Here is a 14023-nt window from a genome sequence, read left to right as displayed (position 1 = left end):
AACTAAGCCAGTTTTCCTTTATACCAATTTTGATAAATCTCCCTCAATATGTGATAGTAAAGGGCCATATTTTTAATTGGGGCCAGGGAGCGTTAAGTTACACCTCTGAACATCATCTGCTGTTATTATGAGAAAGTGTGAGAAAAGAACCTCAAATCCACAATAACCATGTGTATTTTTAAGTAATTTCCATATACAGTATTTATAGGTGTTCAGATGGCACTGTGGCTGTTCAGTAATATATTGATGGCTGTCCCAAACCACTATTTGCCTAGACATAGTTTGGAGTACAGAAGCTCCACTTTAAAACCATGTTAAAGATTGTCAGGGAATTGTATTATTCTCCAGTATTGTTGGAATTGATAATCCCAAAGGTCTGGTAAATGTTCCTGCCATTATAAATATACAATCACTTAATGTCTGTGGCACAGGCAGTCCAGAATGTTGTCGTACTAAGCAGTAATAGGGCCTCTTCCTTGGAAATGCTAGCATAGTTAAAGGGGTTGTCTTACAAGACACTTACTAATGTAATGTGATTGTCCATTTTGCTTCTTTTGCTGGCTGGATTCATTTTTTATATCACATTATACACTGCTTGGTTCCATGGTTACAGACCACCCTGCAATCCATCAGTGGTGGTCGTGCTTGCACAATATAGGTAAAAACATCAGCCTATGTGCACTCCTATGGACCCGGCCACCAGAGAGGCTGATGCTTTTTTCTATAGTGTGCAAGCACAACCACTACTGATGGATTGCAGGGTGGTCTGTAACCATGGAAACGAGCAGTGTATAATGTGAAAGAAAAATGAGTCCAGCCAGCGAAGGAAGCAATATGGACAATCACAATACATTAGTAAGTGGCTTGTATTAACTTCCTCTACATAATGAATTGCACTTACTGAAGTGACACAACCCCTTTAACGTTTTTAAGGGAATCACTGACCACAAGTCGTCCATATTACTGCATCCAAACACTGCTGCATGATGATAATTTAGATCATGACAGTTTGGCATTCTTTCTAGGTTAAAGGGTTTCTGTCACCAGATTTATAGCAGTAAAACAGGCTACTTGCGACATGTCCGTAAGAAAAACAACAATCTGTGTTGGTCCCATCCTGATTTGTGCCAGCATTTTGGAGAAAAATAAAGTTTTAATATATGAAAATGAGCCTCTAGGAGGAACAGGAGTGTTGTTGTCTCACCTAGAGCAGGGATGTCAAACTCGTGGCCCTCCAACTGTTGCAAAACTACAACTCCCATCATGCATGGACATTACTCAGCTATCAGGGCATGCTGGGAGTTGTTGTTTTGCAACAGCTGGAGGGCTATGAGTCATATGACATCCGTGACCTAGAGGCTCAGCCCTCTCTGCAACTGCCACACCCTCCGCACGTTGATTGACAGGGTACAATGGAAATCATAGGTTTTATACACAGAATCAAAATGAATTAGCTGAACTAGCCCCTGCTTTGCCCCAGTAATGAACTGAGCCTGAGAGCAAGCCCCTTCATACATGTCACAAACACAGAGGGATTTATTTTCCAAAACAGCAAAATAATGTCCCTGGGCAACCCTTTTAACATGCACATATTTTGTGATTCAAAAAGCCTTGTAGCCCACGTAATATTCAATCCTGCCCAGATTTCCAGAAACCTGTGAAATATATGAAAAAATTTACATACTTTTGTCATATGTTTGCACAGTAGAGGCCTATTTACAGTGTAAAGTATATTAGAAGTCTGACCAAAATCGTAATACATTCAGCACCTTCTTACTGCTAAAATGCAATCTAGTGTTGGGTTTAAAGGGAACCTATCACAATAAAAATGCAATGTAAGGAGCAGGCATTGTGATATAGAGCACAGGAGCTGAGCAGATTGATATATAGTTTGATGGAAAATTTATTCATCTATATTCCTGCTCATTCTGAGCTTTGAAGTCAAGGAGGCGGTCCTATCAGTGATTGACAGCTATCTCTGTATACACAGTCATAGGGAGAAGGCTGTCAATCACTGATAGGACCGACTGCTTGTCTTCAGTCAGTGACTGACAGCTATCTCTGTATACAAAGTCATAGAGGGAAGGCTGTCAGTGTCAAGGAACCATGAACCAGACGTACAACAAGAGGTAAGTGGAAATAAGAAGGCTTTATTGAAAATCAAGCTGTAAGGCAAAAGTCCAAACGGATGGCTAAACCGAAGCAGGGTCTTGCGAAGCCAGAGGTCAGGAACCGGAAGGGTAGTCAGACGAAGCCTGGATCAGGAACCAGCAGGGTAGTCAGACGAAGCCTGGATCAGGAACCAGCAGGGTAGTCAGACGAAGCCAGGATCAGGAACCAGAAGCAGCAGCAGTCTTAGAAGCATGTGAACACAGGAGGAACAAGCAAGGAACTGAAGCCACAGACCTCCTATATATATGAGCTAGGCATCCAGCTCCTCCCAGTGGGAAGGAGAAGCCGCAGGGTGGGAGGCTACAAGAAACCCAGAAACCAAGATGGCCGCCAGCACATGTCAAACGAAGGAGAACAGCAAGAAGGTAAGACCATGACAGTCAGTCACTGATAGGACCGACTCCTTGTCTTTAGTCAGTGACTGACAGCTATCTCTGTATACAAAGTCATAGAGGGAAGGCTGTCAGTCACTGATAGGATCGACTGCTTGTCTTCAGTCAGTGACTGACGGCTATCTCTGTATACACAGTCATAGAGGGAAGGCTGTCAGTCACTGATAGGACCAACTGCTTGTCTTCAGTCAGTGACTGACAGCTATCTCTGTACACAGTCATAGAGGGAAGGCTGTCAATCACTGATAGGACAGCCTCCTTGTCTTCAGTCAGTGACTGACGGCTATCTCTGTATACACAGTCATAGAGGGAAGGCTGTCAATCACTGATAGGACCGTCTCCTTGTCTTCAGTCAGTGACTGACGGCTATCTCTGTATACACAGTCATAGAGGGAAGGCTGTCAGTCACTGATAGGACCGTCTCCTTGTCTTCAGTCAGTGACTGACAGCTATCTCTGTATACACAGCCATAGAGGGAAGGCTGTCAGTCACTGATAGGACCGACTCCTTGTCTTCAGTCAGTGACTGACAGCTATCTCTGTATACATAGTCATAGAGGGAAGGCTGTCAGTCACTGATAGGACCGCCTCCTTGTCTTCAGTCAGTGACTGACAGCTATCTCTGTATACACAGTCATAGAGGGAAGGCTGTCAGTCACTGATAGGACCGACTCCTTGTCTTCAGTCAGTGACTGACAGCTATCTCTCTATACACAGTCATAGAGGGAAGGCGTCCAATCACTGATAGGACCGACTCCTTGTCTTCAGTCAGTGACTGACGGCTATCTCTGTATACACAGTCATAGAGGGAAGGCTGTCAGTCACTGATAGGACCGTCTTTAGTCAGTGACTGACAGCTATCTCTGTATACACAGTCATAGAGGGAAGGCTGTCAGTCACTGATAGGACCGCCTCCTTGTCTTCAGTCAGTGACTGACAGCTATCTCTGTATACACAGTCATAGAGAGAAGGCTGTCAGTCACTGATAGGACTGCCTCCTTGTCTTCAGTCAGCGAGTGACAGCTATCTCTGTATACACAGTCATAGAGGGAAGGCTGTCAGTCACTGATAGGACCGACTCCTTGTCTTCAGTCAGTGACTGACAGCTATCGCTATATACACAGTCATAGAGGAAAGGCTGTCAGTCACTGATAGGACCTCCTCCTTGTCTTCATTCAGTGACTGACAGCTATCTCTGTATACACAGTCATAGAGAGAAGGCTGTCAATCACTGATAGGACCGCCTCCTTGACTTCAAAGCCCAGAATGAAAAGGAATATAAATTAATATATGACAAGTTTTACTGAATCTTTTCCCATAAAACTATATATCAATCTGCTCAGCTCCTCTGCTCTATATCACAATGCCTGCTCCTTACATTGCATTTTTATTGTGACAGGTTCCCTTTAAAAAAAACTTGTGACATGAAAAGTGTGAATTTGAATACATATCATGCTCTGCTGTGCTGCTTAGTAGGGAATGTAGTGGTTAGTACATTGTGCAGTGTATAATGTTAGATGGGTTATCCCATGTAGACAACATTTAATTAGAATGAAGCCACCATGGCGACTCGTCTCCCCTGCAGTGGCCATGGCAAAGGAAATGCAGTATTACCCATACAAGTGAGCAGGTGACCATGGTCTGACTCAGTCCAGTTTCTAGATGGACCCCTCTAGGAAGTCACTATGCCCAATAGGACATACCCTTTAAGTTTTTTGTCCGCCCATTGCAGACTGGTTCTAAACCACAACCAACAACAAGTAAAAAGTCTTAGTAATGTTATTTATTCATTCAAACTATAGCTTGATGTTCAGCCAGGCTTTACTGTCCTCTAAAGGTTAAAGCGACTACTTTAGAGACCTACATACCCTATCAGTGGCAGGAACGTTATGTAATATTCTTTACACATCTGTGAAAATCTATTCAGCACTGAGAAAAATGTGCAATCCATGTCATAAGACCCAGAGATCACAATTTCTTTTTCTTTTGTATGGGATGAACGGAAATGAGGAATGATAGCAGACATATTGCTATTAATCTTCCTCCACCATGTACTTACTTTCCCTCAGAGCTGTAACTGTTAATACTTCCATCTGTCGACTCTCGGCTTGGCTGTCGCACCATACGACTCCTCATTTCAGCTGCCATTCCCGTCTCTGTGCTTCTCTGAATTGTACTTTTGAATTTCTTGTTGCCAGAATCTATAAAGGTGAATGAAGATTTAGTTAAGTGACACGCAGTCAATATCTTCTTATTGAAGCCATCAACCAAATCCACTGAATTAATACAGAAGCAAAGAATCTATAGTAATGCTTAAGATATTAATACTGCATCAAAGACAACCCAACTACATTTAACCCTTAGAGGACCTTGCAATGTTCCATTTTCATTCTGCACTTCTGCCATAGTTCTATGTTTTGTTTTAGGTTTTTTACGACGTTCACTATGTGATAAAATTGACCTGTTACCTTCATTTTCCAGGTCAGTATGATTACAACTGTAACACACTTGTATAGTATATCTTGTGTTTTAATACTGAAAAAATATAAAAACCTTACAATATAACAACAGAGTGCTGCCACCTGCTGGCCTGTATTGGTATATCTTAGTAATGGCTACCGAAGCCTGCTGGCTATTACTGTAATATAATAGGTTCCCCAATCTCAGTCGGAAAACGCTGTTATGGGAGAAGGAGCGTGCAGCTCCCGCTTCTGGACCACTCAGATTCCATGCTCACATTTCATCACAGCAAATGAGGGGTTAAATGTATGCGATCAGCCTGATGGCTAAACACATACATCTGCTGCGGAAACATGGCAGCCGTGGTGCGTGCCATCTTTAAAGTGCTGACTTTCGCCGTACATGTATAGCAGAGGTCAAGAAGGGGTTAAAGGGGTTGTCCCAAGAAAAATATTCTACATTTTGCAAACCAGCACCTGGATTTAAATACTTTTGTAATTGCATGTAACTAAAAAATTTGCATATCCAATGAGTTATATACTGAAATCTACAAACCGGATTCCCAAAAAGTTGGGACACTAAACAAATTGTGAATAAAAACTGAATGCAATGATGTGGAGATGGCAAATGTCAATATTTTATTTGTAATAGAACGTAGATGACAGATCAAACGTTTAATCCGAGTAAATGTATCATTTTAAAGGAAAAATACGTTGATTCAAATTTTCACAGTGTCAACAAATCCCCAAAAAGTTGGGACAAGTAGCAATAAGAGGCTGGAAAAAGTAAATTTGAGCATAACGAAGAGCTGGAAGACCAATTAACACTAATTAGGTCAATTAGCAACATGATTGGGTATAAAAAGAGCTTCTCAGAGTGGCAGTGTCTCTCAGAAGCCAAGATGGGTAGAGGATCACCAATTCCCACAATGTTGCGCAGAAAGATAGTGGAGCAATATCAGAAAGGTGTTACCCAGCGAAAAATTGCAAAGACTTTGCATCTATCATCATCAACTGTGCATAACATCATCCAAAGATTCAGAGAATCTGGAACAATCTCTGTGCGTAAGGGTCAAGGCCGTAAAACCATACTGGATGCCCGTGATCTCCGGGCACTTAAACGACACTGCACCACAAACAGGAATGCTACTGTAAAGGAAATCACAGAATGGGCTCAGGAATACTTCCAGAAACCATTGTCAGTGAACACAATCCACTGTGCCATCCGCCGTTGCCAGCTGAAACTCTACAGTGCAAAGAAGAAGCCATTTCTAAGCAAGAGCCACAAGCTCAGGCGTTTTCACTGGGCCAGGGATCATTTAAAATGGAGTGTGGCAAAATGGAAGACTGTTCTGTGGTCAGACGAGTCACGATTCAAAGTTCTTTTTGGAAATCTGGGACGCCATGTCATCCGGACCAAAGAGGACAAGGACAACCCAAGTTGTTATCAACGCTCAGTTCAGAAGCCTGCATCTCTGATGGTATGGGGTTGCATGAGTGCGTGTGGCATGGGCAGCTTGCATGTCTGGAAAGGCACCATCAATGCAGAAAAATATATTCAGGTTCTAGAACAACATATGCTCCCATCCAGACGTCATCTATTTCAGGGAAGACCCTGCATTTTTCAACAAGATAATGCCAGACCACATTCTGCATCAATCACAACATCATGGCTGCGTAGGAGAAGGATCCAGGTACTGAAATGGCCAGTCTGCAGTCCAGATCTTTCACCTATAGAGAACATTTGGCGCATCATAAAGAGGAAGGTGCAACAAAGAAGGCCCAAGACGATTGAACAGTTAGAGGCCTGTATTAGACAAGAATGGGAGAGCATTCCTATTTCTAAACTTGAGAAACTGGTCTCCTCGGTCCCCAGACATCTGTTGAGTGTTGTAAGAAGAAGGGGAGATGCCACACAGTGGTGAAAATGGCCTTTTCCCAACTTTTTGGGGATTTGTTGACACCATGAAATTCTGATTCAACATATTTTTCCCTTAAAATGGTACATTTTCTCAGTTTAAACTTTTGTTCCGTGATTTATGTTCTATTCTGAATAAAATATTAGAAGTTAGCACCTCCACATCATTGCATTCAGTTTTTATTCACGATTTGTATAGTGTCCCAACTTTTTGGGAATCTGGTTTGTATATGTGTGGTGCCACCAACACTATATATATATATATATATATATATATATACACTGATTGCATACATTCAACCCCTCAGATGCTGTGATGAAATGTGACCATGGAATTTGAGTGGTCCAGAAGCGGGAGTTGCGAGCTCCTGCTCCCGTAAATAGACAAACACAATAGAGAATTCATTAAGTTCTAGATAGAAGCATCGCTGGAACAAGAGGGCAGGTCCGTTTCCCCAAACTATAGTAAAGATAGTCAACATTAGAGAAAGCTTCAGTGCACAGTCCCCACAGACCCTCTACACAACTGCTCAGTCCTCTTCTCCCAAAACCCGCTTCTCCGCCATTACAGAAGAAAAACTCTCCAATCTACTCTCCAGATCACATCTCACTACCTGTGCATTTGACCCAATCCCAGCCCACCTCATCCTTAACCTCACTACAGTGTTTATCCCAGCCCTAACTTATCTCTTCAACCTATCACTAACCTCTGGTGTCTTCCTGTCTGCTTTTAAACATGCTACCATTACACCCATCCTCAAAAATCCTTCACTTGACCCATCTGCTTTCTCCAGTTATCGACCCATATCACTTCTTCCATTTGCCTCAAAGCTACTTGAGCAACATGTCCATTCTGAACTGCCCTCTCACCTCTCCTCCTGCTCCCTCTTTGACTGCCTACAATCAGGCTTCCGACCCCACCACTCAACTGAGACTGCCCTTACCAAAGTCACCAATGACCTACTAACAGCCAAAACCAGAAAACATTACTCTGTCCCCCTTCTCTTTGACCTGTCCTCTGCCTTTGACACTGTTGACCACTCCTTTCTGTTACAAACTCTCTTATCTCTTGGCATCACTGACCTGGCCCTCTCCTGGATCATATCATACCTCACAGAATGGACATTTAGCGTCTCCCACTCTCACACCACCTCCTTGTCTCATTCCCTCTCTGTTGGGTGTCCCGCAAGGCTTTGTCCTAGGACTCCTGCTCTTCTCTATCTACATTTTTGGCATGGAACAGTCCCATGGCTTTCAGTATCATTTTTTTATGTTGACGGCACACAAATCTACCTCTCTGGCCCAGACATCATCACCCTACTATCCAGAATCCCAGAATGCCTATCTTCCATATCATCCTTCTGCTCTCGCTTTGTAAAACTTAACATGGATAAAACAGAATTCATCATCTTTCCCCCATCCTGCTCACCCCCCCCCCTCCCCCACACCAAGCTGCACACTCTCCCCGGTCAACCAAGTCTGCTGCCTAGGAGTGACATTGGATTCTGCCCTCTCCTTCCAACCACACATCTAAGACATATCCACCACCTGCCGCCTCCAACTCAAAAACATCTCCTGCATCCACTCTTTGCTCAACTTTGAGTCTGCGAAACTAATTGTACATGCCCTCATCATCTCCCGCCTAGACTACAGCAAACTCCTCTGTGGCTTTCTATCAAGCACTCTCGTATCCCTCCAACCTATCCTCAACTCTGCTGCACGACTGATCCACCTCTCACCCTGTTACTCCTCTGCCTCTTCCCTCTGCCAATCCCTTCAGTGGCCCCCCATTGCCCAACAAATTCAGTTTAAAATACTAACAAATACATACAAGGCTGTCCACAACCTGTCCCCTCCCTACATCTCTGAGCTACTTTCCCGATACATCCCCACACGCAATCTCCAATCCTCACAAGATCTCCTTCTCTCATATCCTCTTATTACGTCTTCCCACAATCCCCTCCAAGATTTCTCCCGTGCATCCCCCATTCTCTGGAATTTGCTACCCCAACATATCAGACTCTTACCTACAGTGGAATCCTTCAAAATAAACCTATAAACCCACCTCTTCAGACAAGCCTACAACCAGTGACCCTGCTGCCTCAATAATGCCATGACCAGCTTCACCCTCACCTACTGTGTACTTCTCCCATACCATGTAGATTGTAAGCCCTCTCTCCTGTACCAGTTTGTAACTCGTCTTGTTCATGCTTAGTGCAATTGTCTGAATTATGTATGTATACCCCTTTTTATATGTACAACAGCGCTATGGAATAATTGTCGCTTTAATAGTAAATAATAAATAATAATTTGAATATTATTTCATAGAAAAACGTTGTTTATGTTTGTCAGATTTCAAGATGGCAACTTTGAATTTGGTGGATTGACTTTTTAGGCCCACTGTGTGATATTGGCCCAGTGCACTAGATAAGTTATCTTCCCATATTTGGTTGGCTCACCGCCTTTTGACTTATCATGTACACATTTATCTCTACTTGATTACAAGATTTGCAATGGCTACACAGATGAAGAAAGGGAGATAAAGTATTTGGCACTAACATCAAAACATATAATTTGAGACATATTTATTTATTCTTAATATAATAGTTTTTGATCAGAGCTTAGATCCAACAGAACTCTGAGCCTCTAGGCTCCAAGGTGACCATAACCTCTGGTTAGAAGTCGAGTGGTGGTTAAATAACCATTGAATGAAAGTTCATCTGGTGAAAAATCGTTAAGTTTACACAGCTACACGGTTTAGCTGTTACAGTAGTAAAACGCAGCCATACATGTTCACTTACAATGGGAAAGCAACGACCAATGACTTTACACAAAGCGACTTACCGTACGTGTACATAATAAAGAATGAATGATCATTTACAGTAGGGTTCCTCACCTTCAGTCCTCAGGACCCACCTGCCACCCATGTTTTAAGGATTTCCTTAGCATTGGGCAGGTGATATAATTAGTGTCCATGCATCAGGACTTACCACAGGTATTCATTATGTGGGGTATTCTCAAATCATGACCGGTAGGTGGGCCCTGAGGACTGGAGTTGAGGAACACTGATTTATAGGACAATTGTGCATCAACCGTGTGACTCAAATACAGCCAACTACTAGTAACTATCAGACAAAAATTTCAAACATGGAAGATGATGATCGTGTCATCCATGTTTGATCCATGTTCATCAAATTCTGTCTAATTTGTATGGGCACCTTTAGATTTGTTGTCAATTTTACTAAAATGACAGATTATTTTGTCTTCTTCTTTCACCAGAGAATAATTATCTACTCCAGTGAGATCATCCTACCACCATTTGAGCATTGACGGGATAGTAGTTTCTGTGTATATTACAAAGGAATCTTGACTAAAATAAATTTCAATAAAAGATCATCACCAAACAAGTTAAAGGTATAGTGTACAACTGGATGAGTGTAATAGAATATCAGACCTGCTTGTTTCACTAATAAACAATATAAGAGGTGATTCTACAGTATAAGCGTATCTTAAGTAGAAACTCCCCTAAAAATACAATACAAGAGCAGCATTTGCTAGGCAATGCCTAAAAGTTTGGCAGCTCTCCGACAACTATCCAAGATGACCATGTTCTTGCGCAGATCAGTAAAAATGCCAATAGTATATCCATTTTTGTATTTTAAAGAAGATGACCTTGCGATCACCTCCCCCTTGCTCTGTAATTCCATAGTATTTAAAGTGGCATCAGGTTTCTCATCATCATACAAACCTTAGTTATAACTATTTTTAGTGTTGCTCTATCTAACCCAATTCGTTTCAAAGCTTTGTGAGCCGTACTGCAGTAAAATGTATGGGCTCCACTGAAGCCTTCTTCTTCTAGCCACAAGTAACATAGTAACATAGTAACATAGTACATAAGGCCGAAAAAAGACATTTGTCCATCCAGTTCGACCTGTCATCCTGCAAGTTGATCCAGAGGAAGGCAAAAAAACTGTGAGGTAGAAGCCAATTTTCCTCACTTTAGGGGAATAAAAATTTCTTCCCGACTCCAATCAGGCAATCAGAATAAATCCCTGGATCAACGATCTCTCTCTAGTAGCTATAGCCTGTAATATTATTACGCTCCAGAAATACATCCAGGCCCCTCTTGAATTCCTTTATTGTACTCACCATCACCACCTCCTCAGGCAGAGAGTTCCATAGTCTCACTGCTCTTACCGTAAAGAATCCTCTTCTATGTTTGTGTAACGCGAGACTTGCTTAGTCTGTGAGGTTACAGTTCGGTTCTGCAGATAAATTACGGTTTTAAAACCCGTGCCTCATTAACGAAGCTATGTTCAGCTTCAGATTTTGAAACAGTAATGTGTATGTGCAGAACCGAACTGTAACATCACCGGTACGAGACTAAGCAGGTCTCATGTTAGTTGTGGAAAGAAGAAGGCCTCAGCGCAGCCTATACATTTTAATGCAGTATGGCGGGCATATTATAAACAAAGTTTTGAAATGAATCAGGTTCAGATACGGCAGTCCGAACCTGATTCGCTCAACACTAACTATTTTCATAATAGCAAGCATTGCTCCAATTCACACAACAGACAGTAAGAAATTCCACAGCACCTATTTAGGTTATTCCTACAATAAACACTTGACTGCACTTACAATTTAACATTATGAGAGCACAGCATGGCATTTACACTCTGAAGGATTTTTGAAAAGGTCAGAAGTTTTACAGAGGTCCAGAACTTAAATACATACTAATACATACATAATAACCTTTTGCACTGTATGACGGTTTTGAATGCACTATGAACCTGAACACAAATGCATGGTTCTAGTGTGTTAACGCCGCATACCCGCTGCACACCTCTCTTTCTCTTATGTAAGCTTTACAGCTTTAAGAATATAATATTCGCTCCAGTGCACCAAATTTAAAAGCAGATTGCCAGAGTTTTAATATGGTTTGAGACAGTAATGTGCTTTGGGAAGATTAAAGAGCAATTCCAGTTAGAGTTGATAGTAACATCAATGGTACAGTAAACAATACTAAATAAAGTGGTAAAGAAGTTGTAAAATCTCTTCATCACTCAAAATAGACCAAAGATTTAAATATTCTTTTTATCTTGTGCCCATTGTCTCTCCACGTGCTAGCTAACAGAAGGACTAAGCTGGCCATACATATTAGATAGCCATCGGGAAAACGCTCTTTTGGCCATCCGCTATCTCCTCAGACCCCTGTGTCCTGAACTGAACAAAGCGAGAAAGCCATTCTCTTTAGAACAAAAGGATTGGGCAGTTGAAATCCAACTTACCCGATCCTTATCTTCACTGATATCTGTTGTCAGAGGTCAGGACAGGAGACCCCATACACATTATATGGTTGGCTGGTCAAGCCAAAATTGTCAGGTTTAGGCAACATCTATCTAACGTATATAGCCAGCTCAAGGGAATGAAGTGATAAAAAATCTGGACAACTTTTAGGCCAAATACCAGCATAATGTGACCACTCTAGGGGCTTTTTCTGCCACAGAGTTTGCAGCAAATCTCCACTAAAATTCACAGGTTACATTCAAACCCAACTCTTAGGCCTCATTCACACGACAGGTCTGCGTCTGATCTGTATTTTTTTTCACATCGTACTTGGACCCATTCACTTCTATGGGGCCGCAAAAATGCGAATGGCACACAAATATCATCTGCGTGCTGTCCGCATCCATGCAGCCATGCTGCAAATTATTGAACATGTCCTGTTTTTGCCTGTTTTGCGGACAGGAATAGTTTTTTTGACAATGAAAAGTGTGGAATGCACATGGCTGCTATCCCCATTTTGCAGATCTGAGGTCTGCAGACCGCATAATGGATACGGTTTGGTGAATGTAGCTTTACATGCAGATTTCACTCTATGCACTGCAAAGGATGAAATCTGCCCCAAATCCAAGACCGACTGTTATGCTGCAGATTAGAATATCCACAGTTTGCAGTCAATTCTATGCAGATTTGTTTCCACTACACATATAATACCATCCACATGTACTGTGCCGTACATTCTTGTGGATTTTCAGTGCAGATGCACACTGGAAATTGTAGCTATTCTGCAGCGTGTAACTTCACTCTTACAACTACTTTGAAACTTTCTTATATGCACATTCATAATTTAATTAAGCTATAAAAATAATTGACCAAAGTAGCAGTAGATTCAAGTAGAAGACCATATTTACCTTTTTCAATTAAATGTATGCCTTACAAAAGTCTTATGATGGCCACACATTAGATTAGTGGTGAAACCAGAAGACCATCAAATTTGAATGGTCATGTCCCAAATTTGCCCTGATATCAGATGCTGCAGGAAAGAAGGATTAGGCTTTTGGATTTCAACATGCCCAATCTCTTTGTTCTCAGACGAGGTAAGTCACTGATAGAGGTGGCAGCAGCACGTTGAGCTTGGGAGGGAGCGCTACACAAACAGTATGGTCATTTTTATACCACTGATTAGCAGAAAGCCAATTCTGAAATTCACGGCCATAGCATAGGCGATTGTATCCATGAGCATATTCTGAACAATTTCATATATATGTTTGATAGGATTAACAATACACAACAGAAGGGCAAGTAGGAGAAAAAAAAAAAACATTTAAAATAAAACAGAACCCGGGGAATAAAAATGTGTCTAGGTCATGATCACACAGGTACAGGGCTTGCTATAAGACAAAGCTATAAGGCTGGGTTTGCACGCTGTGGCTTCCATATGTTGCTGAAACCCAGTCCACTTGTGGAGGCCCATGGCCATACAATTTTGCAAGTGGCAAGCATTACCTAGAAAATCAGGTGTCAATTGCCCACTGACGGTGAGCAGAGTTTCAGCCATATGTGGCAAATGCAGCACGTAAGCCCACTGTAATATCTGTACTGTAACAAATCCATCACTCACGTGATCAGCAAATGACCAGGACTGTTTTTATCTCCTGAAGTGTCTTATCTTATTCCATACTAACACAAATCATGAAAATATAAGGACTTACTATGGAAAATACCCCCATGCCAGTCATGTAGACATTTTTCACATTTCTTCTTTCTAAAGTCTAGACACTAATTGTTGGCATTATCAAG

At 41.8% G+C, this 14023-nt stretch overlaps 1 protein-coding gene across 14 annotated transcripts in view; it reads right to left on the bottom strand.

Moving 5' to 3' along the window:
• Window positions 1-14023, bottom strand: part of RIMS1 (regulating synaptic membrane exocytosis 1) — a 400438-nt gene that overhangs the window by 35919 nt on the left and 350496 nt on the right. For all 14 annotated transcript variants that reach the window (XM_044292437.1, XM_044292436.1, XM_044292439.1 and 11 more), the window contains one exon: window positions 4623-4764. In XM_044292437.1, coding sequence (XP_044148372.1) covers window positions 4623-4764 — 142 coding nt within the window. The remainder of the gene's footprint in view (window positions 1-4622; window positions 4765-14023) is intronic.

Source organism: Bufo gargarizans, chromosome 4, assembly GCF_014858855.1.
Source record: "Bufo gargarizans isolate SCDJY-AF-19 chromosome 4, ASM1485885v1, whole genome shotgun sequence".
Taxonomy (NCBI): Eukaryota; Metazoa; Chordata; class Amphibia; order Anura; family Bufonidae; genus Bufo; species Bufo gargarizans.
Note: the sequence above shows the minus strand (reverse complement) of the source record. Positions and strands in the feature narration are given on the sequence as shown.